This window comes from Hippichthys cyanospilos, chromosome 2 (genome assembly GCF_059441005.1).
Source record: "Hippichthys cyanospilos isolate Australia breed blue-spotted pipefish chromosome 2, RoL_Hcya_1.0, whole genome shotgun sequence".
Lineage (NCBI taxonomy): Eukaryota > Metazoa > Chordata > Actinopteri > Syngnathiformes > Syngnathidae > Hippichthys > Hippichthys cyanospilos.
Genome location: NC_142370.1, coordinates 31523394 through 31540488, shown reverse-complemented (window position 1 = coordinate 31540488; position 17095 = coordinate 31523394). Strand labels below are relative to the sequence as shown.

Below are 17095 nucleotides of genomic sequence, written 5' to 3'. Positions count from 1 at the left end.
CACATCCAGCAGCAATCACACGGAAATGTCAGAATCGTTGCATTTTGAAATTTTAAACGTTTTAATCATCTGCTAGAGATTTCTTTTTCCCCATTGATTCTTTTATGATATAAAAAAAAAAACAAAAAAAAATCACAGGAATTTCCATAATTTGTTACATGATGCTACAAGGGTTAAGTGAGTGTATTTCTATTAGTTGTGTGAGCAATAATTGTTAATCCACTTCCAAGATGGAGACAATGTGTGTGGTCTATGTAATTCCAGATGAAAAAATTTTCAGGTCACGTTCGCACCCAAAAAATAAAAAAATAAAGAAAAAACATAGACACAATTTTTTTTTTCTTTTGCAGAGCAGTTATATGAATCATTGACTAAATTTGAGGTGCAATTTTCAAATTGTGTGAAGCCTTTTTTTTTTCTTACAGTCTTATCCGAGACCTGATGGTATGATTTTTTTTTTAATTAACTCATGATCTTTTTTTTAAAACAAAAAAAAAACACAGCAAATATAGAAACTCCTATATCCCATATGCAAAAAATACCGCCGGCTATCAACTGTAACAACGGTATCTGAAACTGTAACGGAAAGAAGTATTGTCCTGGCTTGTTTCATCATTCCTTATCTCTCTGCAGCTTCCACTTTGATTTTCTCATTGAAAAAGCTTTTGGAACCATTTATTTTTTTTTCTCATTCATTTGAATACGTGGCATGGGGGCAGTGCTTCTAAGCCCGATAAATAGATGACCGGAAGAACGCTAACCAAAATGTACATTTGTATGCAAAATAACATTAACATGTATGCTCAAATCTGCAGTCATACAAGAATAGCAAGGCAACTTTTGCACATGTCAGATATGATTAAGTATCCGGTTGCTTTGGACCTCAACAAGGAGAGAATACATTACCGTAAGTCACATTTCATTGTGGAGTAATGTGCACTGGCAGCTGTATGAAAAAAAAAAAAACGAATTGTGTTTGCAGATTGCATGAATAAAGACTGAGATAAAGAAACATTCTGAAGCAGAGGAAATAATCCTTGTTATAGGTGTGTCAAGGCTATGACGCTAATCTTTAAATTGGCCGATGTGACTCAAAAACATTGTCAGTGTATACAGAATGTGCACGGGTATCACATGAGCACACTTTAAATTTTTAAATATGCGTCTTTCATTTTTAAATATGCGGAACAAAAGAAGGAATTTATCACTGGGTGTCTTGAAAGATAAATGAGATACTGTATATATAAACTCATATGAACTAAGTAATCGATTACTTTAAGTAATGAAGTACTAAAGTAATGGTAATTATTTTCACTTCAGTTACTTCACCCTAAATGGATTACTTTAGTACGTGAGTACCTAAGGTAATCGATTAAATTAGTACTTAATTCGCTAAAATCGTCAATTACTTTAGTACTAGATGAATTGATTACCCGTGCACTTTGCTTTGAGTACTACTAGTAATTGATTAAGTACTAAAATAGTTTTAGTAATAGTAAAAGCAAAAAGGGGGCGGGGGGGGGAATGTCTGGACTCTTAAAAAATATAAATATATGTCTGTGGGACTGAATGAGGTAAGTTACTACAACTATTACTATTTTCAAATCAAATCAAGATTTCTTTAAAACATCCATCCACTCATTCATTATCCCAACCGCTTATAAACAAAGTAATATGATTTTTTTTGAGTTACAATGCATAGAGAAAAAATACAATTTTACTCACATTTGAGTAAATGAGGAACAAAATCTCATTGTGATGATAGTTATGCATTTATGTAGCCTTGCATTTCTGAGGTCTCTTTTTCGTACCTTTACGGTAATTATCGCACGTAAGAATGCAGCCAATAAAAAAATGTGCATCTGTGGGTCAAAACTCGGCTTGTTTGGCTGACAGATGAATCTGAATGGAAGTCAGTATTCATGGGGCGATTTTTGACAAAAAATAAGTGTGTGGGGTATTACGGTAATACCTTCATAGAGGTCCCTTTTTTTGTCATGAAAATGAATCATAAAATACAAGCCGAAAGATCATTTGAAAGGTGAATTTTCCCACTTTACCACCAAGCTGGCTGGAGAAAGGCGTAAAAAGGCCAAGCGTGTCACGCGGAAAGGCTTTACCGTGTTCTGGCAGTCGGCATTGATGAGCTGCAGCAGCTGACTCTCAAAGGCCTCCAGGGATGGCTGTAGGCAGATTGTCAGTCTGCTCAGGGTGAAGGGCAGCATCTTGAGCAGCATAGGTTTCAAAAGTGCATCCCCTGTTGACAGCGAAAACTTAGCATCAAAGTATGCCATTTGCATCTCCGGGATTTCCTTCTTTTGTTTCCCGGAGCGTTTCGGCTTCGTCGCGGGCGGCTACAAAACCATGAAATAAACTGGAAGTTACGTATATATGGAAATTATGATTCATTTATTCCTAGAAATGTTGCCCTGACACAGCTCGGCTTGCGCTGTGCCGAAGCGGAGAACGAGAGGAGAAAAGACATGATTCGGTGAAACGGGCACGCCAGTGCAACTTATGCGTGAACACTATCGAAGAAACTAAGCGGAACATTTGCTTGTGCGCGCTTGGTGTTTGCTTCCACAAACACACGCTGGGTCATGGCAGCTTCACTTAGATGGACCCGAGAGATGCTTCAATAAAATTCTCTTCGCTGTTTTAACCTTGAAAAAAAGTTGACATTTTAGTTGTTTGTATTCAGCCATTTAAGGCTAACACAGCTGCTTTGACAACGTTAGACTCTTTTAGTTCAAAATGACTGCAAAAAAGGCCCGACCGATTCATCGGACGGCTGATTATGTCCCTTTAAAAAAAATCGGTCAAACTTCGCTGTTTTAACCTTGAAAAAAAGTTGACATTTTAGTTGTTTGTATTCAGCCATTTAGGGCTAACACAGCTGCTTTGACAACGTCAGACTGTTTTAGTTCAAAATGACTGCAAAAAAGGCCCGACCGATTCATCGGACGGCTGATTATGTCCCTTTAAAAAAAATCGGTCAAACTTCGCTGTTTTAACCTTGAAAAAAAGTTGACATTTTAGTTGTTTTTAATCAGCCATTTAGGGCTAACACAGCTGCTTTGACAACGTTAGACTGTTTTAGTTCAAAATGACTGCAAAAAAGGCCCGACCGATTCATCGGACGGCTGATTATGTCCCTTTAAAAAAAATCGGTCAAACTTCGCTGTTTTAACCTTGAAAAAAAGTTGACATTTTAGTTGTTTGTATTCAGCCATTTAAGGCTAACACAGCTGCTTTTACAACGTTAAACTGTTTTAGTTCAAGATGACTGCAAAAAAAGGCTCGACCGATTAATCGGACGGCTGATTATGTCCCTTTAAAAAAAATCGGTCAAACTTCGCTGTTTTAACCTTGAAAAAAAGTTGACATTTTAGTTGTTTGTATTCAGCCATTTAGGGCTAACACAGCTGCTTTGACAATGTTAGACTGTTTTAGTTCAAAATGACTGCAAAAAAGGCCCGACCGATTCATCGGACGGCTGATTATCTCCCTTTAAAAAAAATCGGTCAAACTTCGCTGTTTTAACCTTGAAAAAAAGTTGACATTTTAGTTGTTTGTATTCAGCCATTTAAGGCTAACACAGCTGCTTTGACAACGTTAGACTCTTTTAGTTCAAAATGACTGCAAAAAAGGCCCGACCGATTCATTGGACGGCTGATTATGTCCCTTTAAAAAAAAATCGGTCAAACAAAAGTTGACTTTTTTAGTTGAATTACTTTTAATATTATTATTATTACTGTATTGTATCGTTTGACAGATACCTTGTTAGTTTTTGTACTTTAATAATATAAGCCCACCTCCTCCCGCCCACGTCGATGTGACGCACCCTCGTTTGCTTGTTCCGGGTGAACATCACAAGCAATCTCATTGCATACCAAGCTGTCAATCAATGTGCTTTTACAAGCTCTGATTGGCTGGTTTTGTGGCACAAACGTAACGCGTGAGCAGAACCGAGCGAGCGCAGAGGACGACTCGAGCGAGCGAGAGCTCGACGTTGAGCAAACGCGATGTTGAGCGAGGGAGGGAGGAGTATCGCGAGCGAGAGCGAGATGCTATTGCGAGCGAGCAAAAAGGAATTTTGAGCGAGAAACTTCTTTTCAAGAACTTTTTTTCTGCGCTCAAAATCTGTTTTCGCTCGCTCATTTTTTTTTCAACGCTCAAAATGTTTTTCCGCGAGCTCGTAATTGTGGCACAAATATAACGCCGTAAAGAACAGGCTCAAAGATGTCGAGTAAGAAAAAGAAACGGACTTCAGGCGCTGTTGCGCACATATTTTTGACAGTTTGTACCTCCAGCCTCTTTGGCAACTTTTTTTTTTTTTTTTTTTTCCAATCAGAAGTTGAAAAGTCTAAAGAACTCGGGATGCGAGTTGCTCAGAGGGAACGCGATGAAGTATGGCAGCGCCGAGCTGCAATCATTGGGAGTTTGCGGAAGGTGCGGTAACAGGCTAATCCTTGTCATGTTCTGGCTCTGCGAGTTGGGGGGGGGGGCTAAGCTGCCTTTTAAGACCCCAATGGCTTGATATTCACACCGCCTTCAAAACGCCGCGCACTCCAGACAACAGCTGCAATCAAATGCTCCGCGGTTACATTTACCGCTCCTGAAGAGATTACAATCGCGGGCTTGATCTTGTTGTGGCTGAGAGGGTGTGATTCTACTGTGTTTCTCTTTAGCCAAATGAAAACCATCACTCATTTCTGTGTTTGTTTTGCACTTGCGAGCGTTTGACAGCACGGCGCACTGCGGCGGAGCGGTCGTTGGGAAAACGGTAGTACTTTGGTACCCCTGAGGTCGCGCCGAGAATTAGAAGTTAGACCACAATTTGGATAGAGAGGACGTTAAAAATGCAGTTCAGATTTGAAGCGCCATCATGTGCGTGATGTCATAGTATAGAGCAAGCTGTCAGTGCACCTCAGTAGACCTCATTTCACACAGCATCAAATTATTGAATGTATGTGTGTCATTTTGTTAGGTTTGCTATGAAGACTAGATGTTTTTATTGCTGCAGTTTATTCGCAAGTCAAAAAGTCCATTTTAAGAAAGTAAAAAAGGCTTATAATAGATATCCGTATAGCCATTTTCTATAGCTGCTTATAATCGCTAGGGTCGCTGATATATTCGTATTTTTTGTTTAAAAAATAAGTTTAAAAAAAAAGTTGTGGAGCAAAGAAAATACAAAAGTGTTAAGAAAAGAATGTTGAATTCAAGATCATAAATTTAGCTTTTTCTTGTTTAAAACCAGGATTTTTTTAAAATAATGAATGTAATTGCTAGTCCATCTGGTGACTGCTGTCTTTGTTTTTACTTTTAGTCATGCTAAATGCTATCTTGGAGTGCTAAACAGCTCAATGCATTCACCATGTGACAATGTATGAAAATTCATACCCCATGCAAACTTGGGGTGACTTAGCACTCCTGATTTCTAATAATAACGTTTCCACACTCTCCCTTCAATGTGCTCGGGGACGGTGAGATAAACTAGTATTTCTAGTGACGTTCGAGATATCCTACTGTATGAGTGGTCAACAAACGCAGCGCATCGCATAAGTATCAATTGACTATGTAAGTCTCGGTAAATTAATGTCCTTAATGTACAGTACTTAAGTATCTGGAAATTAATGTCCTTAATGTACTATACTTAAGTATCGATTTAATACTTAAGCATCTGGAAATTAATGTCCTTAATGAATGATACTTAAATATCGATTTAATACTTCGGTGTCTGGGATTTAATGTCCGAACGCTTAAAAAAAAAAAAAAAGTGAAAGTACGTCCCTGGCATTGAATGAGTTAAGCAGAAAGACGTTACATGGAAGTTTGACAAATTTGTGTCCTTATTAAAAATGGCCTTGTCAAACTACCTGGATACAGCAGAATCATGATATCAACACAGACTGAAGATGCCTGGACGTTCAGAAACAAGAGCTTGCAGAAAACATATTTCCAACATAACACCAACACAACAACATCTGTATTTGCGTTCACGAGTGGAGAGTGTCCCCTAGCGGTGGGTAAAATAGCAACTCAAAAACAAAACTTTAAATAGCGTTCTTCTGTCTCCCTTTGTAGACAAAGAGAGTGCCCTCTGGTGGCTAAGAAAAAAACTGCAGAAAAGCCACACTTGACTCGAGCGTGAGAAAAAAGTAGCGGCTTATAGTCCAAAATGTATCCGAACTTAAAAAGTGCAGGCAAAATTTTAAGTTATATTTTATGAGGATTTCATGCTGGTGAAGAAAGTTTTATGCTAGTGACAGTTTAGCACTACGATTGGAATCATTCCAAAGACTCCAGCAAACATAGAATAGATTGAGGTCACCCTTCAAGGTACCACAGTATATGAAAATAATATGCCCTCACCTGTAGTAGGCCTACCATAGAATGACAGCACTTTTTTCAGCGCAGTTGACCATGCGTGTGCTATTGGAGGATTCCATCACTGCAGGCAATCACACATGCACAGACTCTCATGTTCGTGGATGATAGAGCTCTTCAATATAGTGCATGAGGTTTTTTTTTTCCAGTTTTCTTGTAAATTCTGATTGCTCAGCGGTCAACCATTCTCGTGATTGTGGCTTGGGATATATATATATATATATATATATATATATATATATATATATATATATATATATATATATATATATATATATATATATATATGAGAAAAATATATAAATATATATATATATATATATATATATATATATATAAAAATATATAAAAAAATATATATATATTTATATGAGAAAAATATATATATATGAGAAAAATATATAAATATATATATATATAAAAATATATAAAAAATATATATATATATTTATATGAGAAAAAAAAAATATATATATGAGAAAAATATATAAAAAAAATATATATATATATTTATATGAGAAAAAAAAAATATATATATATATATATATATATATATATATATATATATATATATATATATATATATATATATATATATATATGAAAAATACACACACACTTGTTGAATGGGCTCTATATGATAAATACCTGTTGGAGAAGCTGCAAGCCCAGGAATGTTCTCATTGCTTGACACGAGGACATTCTCTGGAAGGAGGTGCATGACGGGAGCCAGTGCTGGGTGTCCTTTCAGCACACATTCCAAATGCATCTCATCAACAGCTTTCAGACGATCACTGTCTGCCAAAACAGCGTTTGGGATGCACTTTAAACGGTTGCCGTTTATACATTTTCCGAAGACAAACATAAAGCTGAGCGTTTAGTTGTATTTATTGTTTGATTAATCACTGTAATACGATTAATATGAGTAGCTAAGCATACGTCAGTTAGGGACTCATTCTGTGGTTCACATGAAAAATGGTTGGATTGAACAAATCCACATTTACATACAGAGGCCCTGAAGTGCAAAAGATAAAATCAAATAAATAAACAAAGGTAATTGCAAGCAAAAAGAGCAACAACAAAAAATGCAGTTGCATAGTAAAAAAAAAAATCACAAAAAAGATAATAATCGCCAACAAATACAATCAAAAACCCAAAGATGACACATAAAAGCAAAGTACAGTAGAGAAATGATTGCAAAAAACAAAAAAATGACAAATCACAGACTGCAAAAAAATGAATGACTAAACACAGTCGCAGTTGTGTTGTCTTTTGTAATGTTTTTGTTTATGATGGTCTTTTTTGTTTGCAATTTTTAATTTGTGTGTATTTTGTAGTGTTTGTGCATTTTGTTTGCAATTCAATTTCTTTTGTTTGTGTGTTTGTTTTTTGTTTGCGGTTTTTGAGTTTGCCAATGTTTCATCTTTAGAGAGGTGTTTTTGGAATTTTTCAGTGATTATTTTGTCTTTTTTGTGTATGATTTTTGATTTGTGTTTTGGTTCTTTTTTTATTTAATGTCTTCAGTTTGTGCTTTATATTTTGCGATATGTTTTTGCGATTTTGCTTGGAATTATTTTTGTGTGTTTAGTTCTTTGGATCTTTAATTTACACCTTTAAGCCACCATGTATAATCAACCCTGATTATAAATATAAAAAAAATAAATAAAAGATGAGCTGTTCACCTTTTGTGTCACCTTCCTCTTTCGGTGCCAAACCGAAATGTTTTCTCATTCTACAAAAAAATTAAAGTAATTACCGGCAGTCGAAGTGTATTATGCTCAACGATCGTATAATCTTGAATACGCCCAAGAAAAAATTCTCCATGATGCGTCTGTAATATTTTCAGGTGTGAATCTCCCGACAACATGACATCCAACACGCAAATGTTTTCATTTTTCAACATTCCATTTGGCTGTCGGCAACCTCACTGCAATATTCCCTTACATCGCCAGCATCATTTTCCAGGTCTTTACCGAAATGACAGCATTCAAATTGGAAAATATGCTCGTACGGAAAGGCCTCTGCGGCACATATGGGCCTGCGGTGTGAGTGATGAGCATCATGTTTTCATCTTTCACGCAGGTCACCCAACCGCACGCGACTCGCAACGATCCCGGCCATCAACTTAGAACACAGACCATCTGCGAGGTGAGCAAATGGCGCTTTGGTGGCTTCCTTCAAGCCTCGACGGCGCGGCGATGTTTCACTCTGGCGAGGTTAATGATTGCACTTTCAGCAGCATCAATGACAAATCAATACGACATGTTGCGTGTCCTCCCATAGGCTGAGGCAACCATAAAATTGTCAGGGTTTTAATTCCTCTCTCGTCAAAAATTGCTGGAATGAAGTGCGGTTGTAATATCCATTTAGACATACGCGTAGCAGTAGGAAGACAATAAATGTTCAAGACTCGCTTGTCACGATCTCGGATGATCGTTCAAAATTGCATCAGCTCATGTACTGCAGTCATGTATTAATCGAGTAATGACTTTGGAATTGACATGCTGAAGGATCATTTTTAACACACCAAAATCTGATCCATCAATGAAAATCTACATCATGGTTTACTGGTACAATTTTGCCGCGCATTTCAATATGCAAGTGGATGGAGGCATCAATTAGTGTGTAGCTGCAATACCGAGTGGAAAAATCGGTCAATTACTGATTCGTCAACTCTCGAACACATTTATGGATTTTCGTTGCGGTTTGACCTAATTGGATTGCGGGTCAATGAAGCCTATCCTGGTGCTGTTTACAACCTTAGACCGATTGCCAGTCAAGCAACGGGCTCAGTTAGATCAAATCATGGCTCAATTAACATGTAACACAAACGCGCATGCTTCGGAAATGAAGGAGACAGAGAAAACGCAAAGGAGATGTCCTCACTGGAATGCCTGGACAAAAGAATGTAGCCCAGAAACTCAGGAGCGAGAGATACATTAGTAACCGCGAGGGCCAGACCGATTAATCGAGTGGCCAATGAAATTTGCCGATTACTTTTACTCGATTACGAAGTTTTTACCTTTGTGTACTCATACCATTTGCAGCAGCTCTATAAAAGTAAGTTTCGTTATTTATTACACTTAAGTCCATACCTTAACATTGCATCCTTAAATATGAAACATGAAATTTGTTAAGCTCAATCTGCCAAGCTCTCGTTCAAAACTAAAGCAAATCTTCATCTTTACAAGCAATGCAGTTGCGCAAAGAATTGACCTGGGTGTCATCACGCAAATTAAGCATAAATGAGGCGGGTATGACATCCATTCAACTACGAGCAACACAAACACATATGGAGAGAATTAATGTTCTTATGACTGAATTAATTGCGACATGCAATGCATTTTGTGAACGCAAAAGAGTTTTTTTCAGCAATTTAAAGTGTTTACTGTTGATCCCTGCTCTCCTGCTGGGGAACTGGTGCAAGCCCAAGCCGCAAATAGTGAAAATCTGCACATCATTGACACCTATTGGAATCCATTTCAAGGAAACAAATGCTAAACAAATCAGTATTTTCTGTCAAAAATTGGACCTAAAAAAATGCATTTCGTTGGGCCCTTTCTAATCACCACTAATACTACGCCAGATTATTTATCAAAAACATATCCAGTAAATATAAAATGAGAATAAACCAACCCTAAACATCATAAACTCATTCATTTATTCTTATGCGAGGGACATATTTTCATGTTTTGTTTATGAGTCCAAAAACGTAAAAATACGTCTCTGGCATTGAATGAGTGCATAATCCAAGTGAAAATATTCTATTTCCAAATTTGACAGAACTAAATGCATGTTTAAAGAAGTATTTGGTTAGAAAATATGACTCCTAAAATAAGACATTATTTTCAAATAGAGTATAACATCTGGGAAATTCACCTGACACTGATTCACAAGTTGTTGTTTTTAGGTGCAATAAAATTTTGTTTCAAGATTAATTAATCAGAAAGTGGTGGATTACAAAACATCTTTGTGCTTTCATACCCCGAGACCTCTTTCTTTTCACTCTCTCCTGCAGCTCAGCCACCGCAAAAACGTTTGGAGGCAAAAGAGGAAAATGGCTTAGAGAAATCTCTTAGGTTACAACATCATTTCCGTTTCACAAACAATCCGGTGATGAAAGCCGCTTTCAGTTTAAAAAAAAAAAAAAAAAACTCACTCAAAATGCAAAAAGTACGGGAAAGGAGCTACAAGAAGAGACGTATCAAATAGAACTTTCTTGGCACAGCTAGTGCCCAGTTGCCAACAACTTTTTCATCATTTATTTCTTGTTATTCATTATGCATCATCCTGGAGTACCTGCCTGGTGCTGTGTGCATAGATTAGAAAACTAGACCCCCCCCAAAAAAAAGACTCCTTACAGCTGCAATGAACAGAATGTGATGCCTCAGAGTCATCTGAGCAGCAGCTTGGCACAAGATGTGAAAACGAAAGGGAATCTGAGGTACAAATGCAAAACATAAAAAAAATAATCAAAATGGCTCAGCATCAGACAAATAGTAGCAGTGGTTTTCGGGAGAAGGTTGAGTGGGAAAGAAGAAAGTAATTGAGATGATTACAAAAAGGATCTCAGATTCAAGTGTGAAAACATCTGGAATGGTATACTGATGTACTTCCAGGGCTATCGTTATGATTTGTGTGATCATTTAAAGCAGTGTTTCTCAACTACATTTTGCCAGCCCCCCCCTAGAAAAGAGAAAACTGTTCACCCCCCCCCCCCAGTTAATGCACTGAATATAAATAAAATTACTATTGATGAAAATTGTTTCAGTATACCGACACATGTATCCTTTTTAACATTAACACTATAAATCAACTTTCAACAACTGTTAATTACTTTTATCATGTTTATACAGGTTATAGCTTAGTCTAAAACGGAAAAAAAGAAGCAAGTGCACCAAAGTGCCTGAAAGTAAAAGAAAATGATGAAAATTATGACTTTATTGCAGTTACATTCCACATGATAAAAACAAAGCCTTTTTCCTGGGATCATTTGATGAAAATAGTTTAAGTCTACCGACACATGTATCCTTTTTAACATTACCAATATAAATCAACTTTCAACAATTGTTAATTATTTTTATCATGTTTATACTGGTTATAGCTTAGTCTAAAACGGAAAAAAAAGAAGCAAGTGCACCAAAGTGCCTGAAAGTAAAAGAAAATGATGAAAATTATGACTTTATTGCAGTTACATTCCACATTATTAAAAACAAAGCCTTTTTCCTGGGATCATTTGATGAAAATAGTTTAAGTCTACCGACACATGTATCCTTTTTAACATTACCAATATAAATCAACTTTCAACAATTGTTAATTATTTTTATAACGTTTATACGGGTTATAGCTTAGTCTAAAACGAAAAAAAAAAAGAAGCAAGTGCACCAAAGTGCCTGAAAGTAAAAGAAAATGATGAAAATTATGACTTTATTGCAGTTACATTCCACATGATAAAAACAAAGCCTTTTTCCTGGCATCACCTCACGCCCCCCCCAGGGGTCCCGCCCCATTATTTGAGAAGCACTGATTTAAAGGGATAGGCAGCCAGGCTATTGCTCAAATTTAACTAAGTGTATCGGTACTCTATGTATTAGAGCACAGGAGTTACACCCATTCAAAAGCAACCCGTTACATTCGATTACCGCTTTTTTTTTGGACTCTAAACCACGTCATTTTCTAGTCCGCCATTTTAGTTCAATGAGAATCCGGAGGGAAATAAAATCCTCTTTAAAGACATTGATTTGTGTTTGATTCGGACAAATTACCAGCAAACTAAATGATTGCTCAACATGATCAAAAAAGTTTATAGCGGCAAAGTCGTGTCAGGGAAAGTGAATAAAGTGGAAATTCCAAGTCATACGTTGTCATCATAAATCTTATACGCAGGACATCAATGACCACTGAAAGAAAACATACGTCTCTCATCCAGCAGCAAAAATGACCTCTTAAGAGTTCTTGCCTCACTCCCATCAATTCCACTTTCAAAAAGTTTCACATCAAGACACGGCGTCGCTCTGTGACACCGATGGAGATAGAAGTCGTGGCCATAAAAGGGCTAAAAGTCCAAGAGTGGCAGCAAGCTGTGTGCCGCCCGAAACAGAAGCGCAACATTTGACTAAACAACGAGGCGCGGTTAATAATTCAACTCGTGTAAGAGTCCGTTTGAAAGAGGCCTTTCTAATATTCATGGGACATGATAGCCAAGACAGCAACCCTGTGCTCTCACTGAGCACATTCTTATTCATACTGCAAAGCGCTACACTCTTTTGTAATTTATAGTCTGACTTTTAACATAGTGTCTTTAAACAACTATGAGATTAAGGGGAAACCCCAAAAGGATTTCGTATTTACACGAGACTACAATGTTGACATAATCTTTCAAACGAGCAGTCTTGCTCCGAACGAAAGCTGATTGGCTTAGAGGTTTAAGCGGTATTTTGTCAGGGGGAAAATATGAAAACGTATACAGTGACTATTGTTTTCTTGATGTGCATGGTTGGTAATTATCTGAGTACTGAGCGACTGTATTGTCAATAAAACAAACATAACAAAAACTGCACGATTGATCGGATTGTAATCGCGATCACGGTATTGGCTGCCACGATTAATTAAGTTCATCTTCGGCAACATTAACATTTAAAAAGTCAAGCACTTTTATAAAGGCAAGCCAAATTAAGCAATTTGTCAATCCAAACACCAGGGGGCGTTGTTTGGCACATGTTTGCATGACAAAAGCGTCTACTCACCCAAATGTATTATTTAGCAGTGTGAAATGGCATTGAGTTTCTCGCCTGATTCCTAATATATACAGAGCTTGCTGTCAATTGAGACTTATTAAGAAAAATCTGATCCGAATGACATTTTGACTGCTAATTGATTCAAATTTGCTTAAAAGTAAATAATGTGCTTGGTTCTAAGAAGGCTTATTTTTTTGTTGGTTTCCACTCCGCAAGTAATTTAGCTGTGTTGCTGTGTGTCAAATTTTTGCCATATCTAGGAGGGTAAATTTTTTAAATTATTATTTATTCATGTATGTATTTTAGTTTATTATGATTATTATTTGCAAGTACAACATCTCGAAACCTTATTTATGTACTGCTTGTTTAAAAAAGAGAATACAAAAGACATGTTTGACCTAACATGATGACTCATCAAGATTTCAATACTAACCAAAATAATCGTGATTATTATTTTGGCCATAATCGTGCAGCCCCACCAAAAGCTAATCATCAGTTTTGTTTTGTTTTTTTTCTACACATGTATAGAACATACTGTTGTAAAGACAATTTTTGATTCCTCCTTTAAAATACAAATAAATTCTTGTTTGTAGACTCCTGGCTTCAAATCCCTTTTAAACATTTTCAGAATTTACAGAAACTCTTGAAAGACACTTACAGTCAACAACATCCTTCAGCAATGGATGGAGAAGAACTCTTGGTGACCCATGAAGAAGATTCAGTCTGGAGGTTGAAAGCAAAAACACACAAAAAAAACTATTTGGCGTCCTATTTGTATGACATTGTAGGGCTGAGCAATAAATCAAATTCATTCAATTTGTCACTTTGAAGATCAAAGATTTGAAAACGTAAAATTTGTTGAGTATATTACTTCAATTAGAATCGTTAGATTAAAATCGTAACAGCCAGAACGACTGAAGAAAATTGAAACGGAACTTTTTAGCCATATTCCCCAGCCCCGTGACATTGTACAGCAAAGATTTAAGTACGGACAAGACGGAATGGAATTACAGGAGAAAATTCAAGCCGACACCCTGACAATAACAACATTACCGTCTTACTATCACCTTCTGACAAAAACATTAACCTCTCGCTGCTGCGGATCGCTAAGCTAGGCTCATCACCTTCTGTCCCCTTGAGGCTCTGTCTTGTTGGAGAAAAGATCCAAAAGTGTGAAGCCTTGCCCCAGGGCCTGCTGCGAACCGTCCGACCTCGTCGACAAAGCCACCAGCTCCAAAACCAACACGTTGCTGGGCAACCGCAGAGACGTATGGAAGTACAGGATCTGAAGGGGAGGAAAATGTTGGTATCAATCAAAAATGGGACTTGCTCGGAATAGAAAATGATTTGATCAAGAGAAAAACATTACAATACGCAGTGAAAGATAGGGGAAATATTCGAGGACTGAACTAACTAACTGCCTGCCAGATATTAAGATATTATATTTATATGATATTTATTTGTATTTTATTTTTACAATTTTAATCATAATTAACGAAAGATTTACTTTTATTTATTACTGCATTCATTCCGTGTATATAATTGTTTAATTTTAATATTTTTTTTATAAATGACTTCAAATGTATTATTTGGAAGTTATTTATTGAGTGGTATTTATTTCAATTATTAACTATAATATTATAGAGACATATTTTCACAATATGTCATTTAAAATCCCGTGCATATTTACATTGTTTTATTTTTTTTTTAAGTGTTTTGCTAGGAGAGGGTTTAGAATTGACTGGTATTAAATGAATTAACTACATAAGTAATCACCTAATTTATTTAAGTAAATATTTAAGTAATTGATTACCTTAGGTAAGTAAGTGCTAGAGAAATTGATACCTTTAAGTAATTAAGTACTTAAGTAACTTACTTTACTTACTAAAGTACTGTATTAATCAATTATTTTAGGTACCTAAGTACAAAAGTAATTGTTTTAGGTATTAAATTATTGATTACTCTGGTACTTATTACCTAAAGTCATTAATTACTTATAATTACAGTATAGGGCTGAGCAATAAATCAAATGAATTTGCTCAATTCATCACTTTAAAAATGGAAGCTCTGAAAATTGCCTAAGCCCTAAATTGTGAAATTGAGGTTTTTCGAAAAGTGGCGGGTTGCAAGATGATTTATAAAAAAAAAAAAAGTATATCAAATGAATTCTTTGCATTCTCTGCTTGCCAAACACTTGAAAACTTGTCGGGAAAAAAATCTAAGTACCCGAGATTGAGTATCTAGACTCTTGACGAAAATAAAAAGATGTCTTTGGGGTTGAATGAGTTAATAGCGTATTAGCAAGGTGATTTATCTTGCAGACGTCCTTCGGATGTAAAACATGTGAAAATAGTCCCTGGAACAATGCCTGTATAGTTAACACAGCTTTTATGTTTGCAATAACTTGGTTTATTTCTGTGTTATTTTTCCCCCATAGGAAATACTTTGTTTTGAAATCCCAAAGAGTTCTGCACATTTCCCTCCTCTGTTTATTATTAAATGTAACGTCAAACTGTGCAGACATGCTTTTATGGACCTAGTGAGTGTTTCCACACAGTTTCAGTTTTACTGTTTCGAAATCAATAAAGTAGTAATCATAATAAATGGCCGCATTATCCCTGTAAGCCATTAAGGTTGGAAGAAAAGAAACACTTGCAATTCTTGTTAGTGGCTCACCACTCATGATTGCATTCGAATATTTTTTCAGTTGTGTCCAGGATATCTACAAGAAAAATCAACAGTCTAGAAATGTCCAGACAAATCCTTTTTAGCCTACTACAGAAAAAGAAAGGTGGTGCTGCATAAATGGCTTATTCAAGCGAATTAATTTAAAAAAAAAAAGTGTCTCTGGTGATTAGAATCAACATTACAGGACTTTAGGTTAAATAATCTGTGTGGCAAAGTAATTTGACTGCTGACTGTAGCTACAACAAACTGCTTGTATTAAATAAATAGATTTTTAGTTAAAAAAAAAAAAGCCTTCTTGTGGAAAAAAAAAAATCTTGCATGCGCTGCTTTTGATTTTCTCCATCACGTTCCATCCTGCGGTTCCCTTGAAAGAGTCGTCAAACATCCGAGATTGACAGGATAACCCGACTGGAGCGGATCTGACATCACATATCTCACATTCACGAGTGTGTGTCCCTCCACCGAATAGACTCGCAAAGGTTTAACCTTGCTATTTTTACATGCATTCAGAGGAGGACACTGGAGCCTTTTGGGGGACTCTTTGCAGTCCCCACCAAGGTAGCGCGCCGCTAATCGTTTCCACACTTTGCCTTGCCATTCAAATTGAAAATAATGGAAACCTACAGCGCAGCATCTCACTCATTTACATGCAGAAAGGCCTGAATAAGAAATTCACAAATGATCCATCTGATATTGCCCCCTGTGTATTACTTCTTCAGAACTATGAATAAGATTGCAGCATTTTCATAATGCAATTCATACTAGAAGACCCTTGCACCGGATTATCACTCGCCACGGAGCAGTAACATACATTTCGACTGGAGGTATTATTTATTTTGAGGAAAAGGGTGGTCAAGTTAAAAATTCACTTTACTATTTGTTTCATGGTGTCCCGCTTGTCTAAAAATAGCATTCTGACGCAAGATGCATTCGCAGAATATGAATTAAGCAAGAAAATTCACTCGTTGTTATCCATCTCGAGAAGCGGCCATTTTGCCGACTGAAAATGACATCAAAGCTACTCCGGGCTCATGTAACACGACCAGTCATGGTTCAGCTTGCGAATGTCACATGAGCTGTGATTGGTAGTTTCTTACAACCTGAGGAATGCTGATGTCATTTTTAGTTGACAGCAAACGGCCCCGAAATGGATAAAAACAGGTAGATTCTGTGACACACACACACACACATTCAGTCCTCAGCAAGAGTTATCCATCTTTATGTTTTGGTAAACTAAACATCTTTAGCTTTGTGCGGCTCATATACTGTATATAGTCAAG

The 17095-nt window shown here is 36.5% G+C and overlaps 1 protein-coding gene across 2 annotated transcripts in view; it reads right to left on the bottom strand.

The window, feature by feature from the left end:
- nphp4 (nephronophthisis 4) overlaps positions 1-17095 on the bottom strand; it is a 143783-nt gene that overhangs the window by 107375 nt on the left and 19313 nt on the right. For both annotated transcript variants that reach the window (XM_088403771.1, XM_088403778.1), the window contains exons 3-6: positions 14252-14412; positions 13786-13850; positions 7039-7188; positions 2121-2257 (exon numbers count right to left, since the gene is read on the bottom strand). In XM_088403771.1, coding sequence (XP_088259897.1) covers positions 2121-2257; positions 7039-7188; positions 13786-13850; positions 14252-14412 — 513 coding nt within the window. The remainder of the gene's footprint in view (positions 1-2120; positions 2258-7038; positions 7189-13785; positions 13851-14251; positions 14413-17095) is intronic.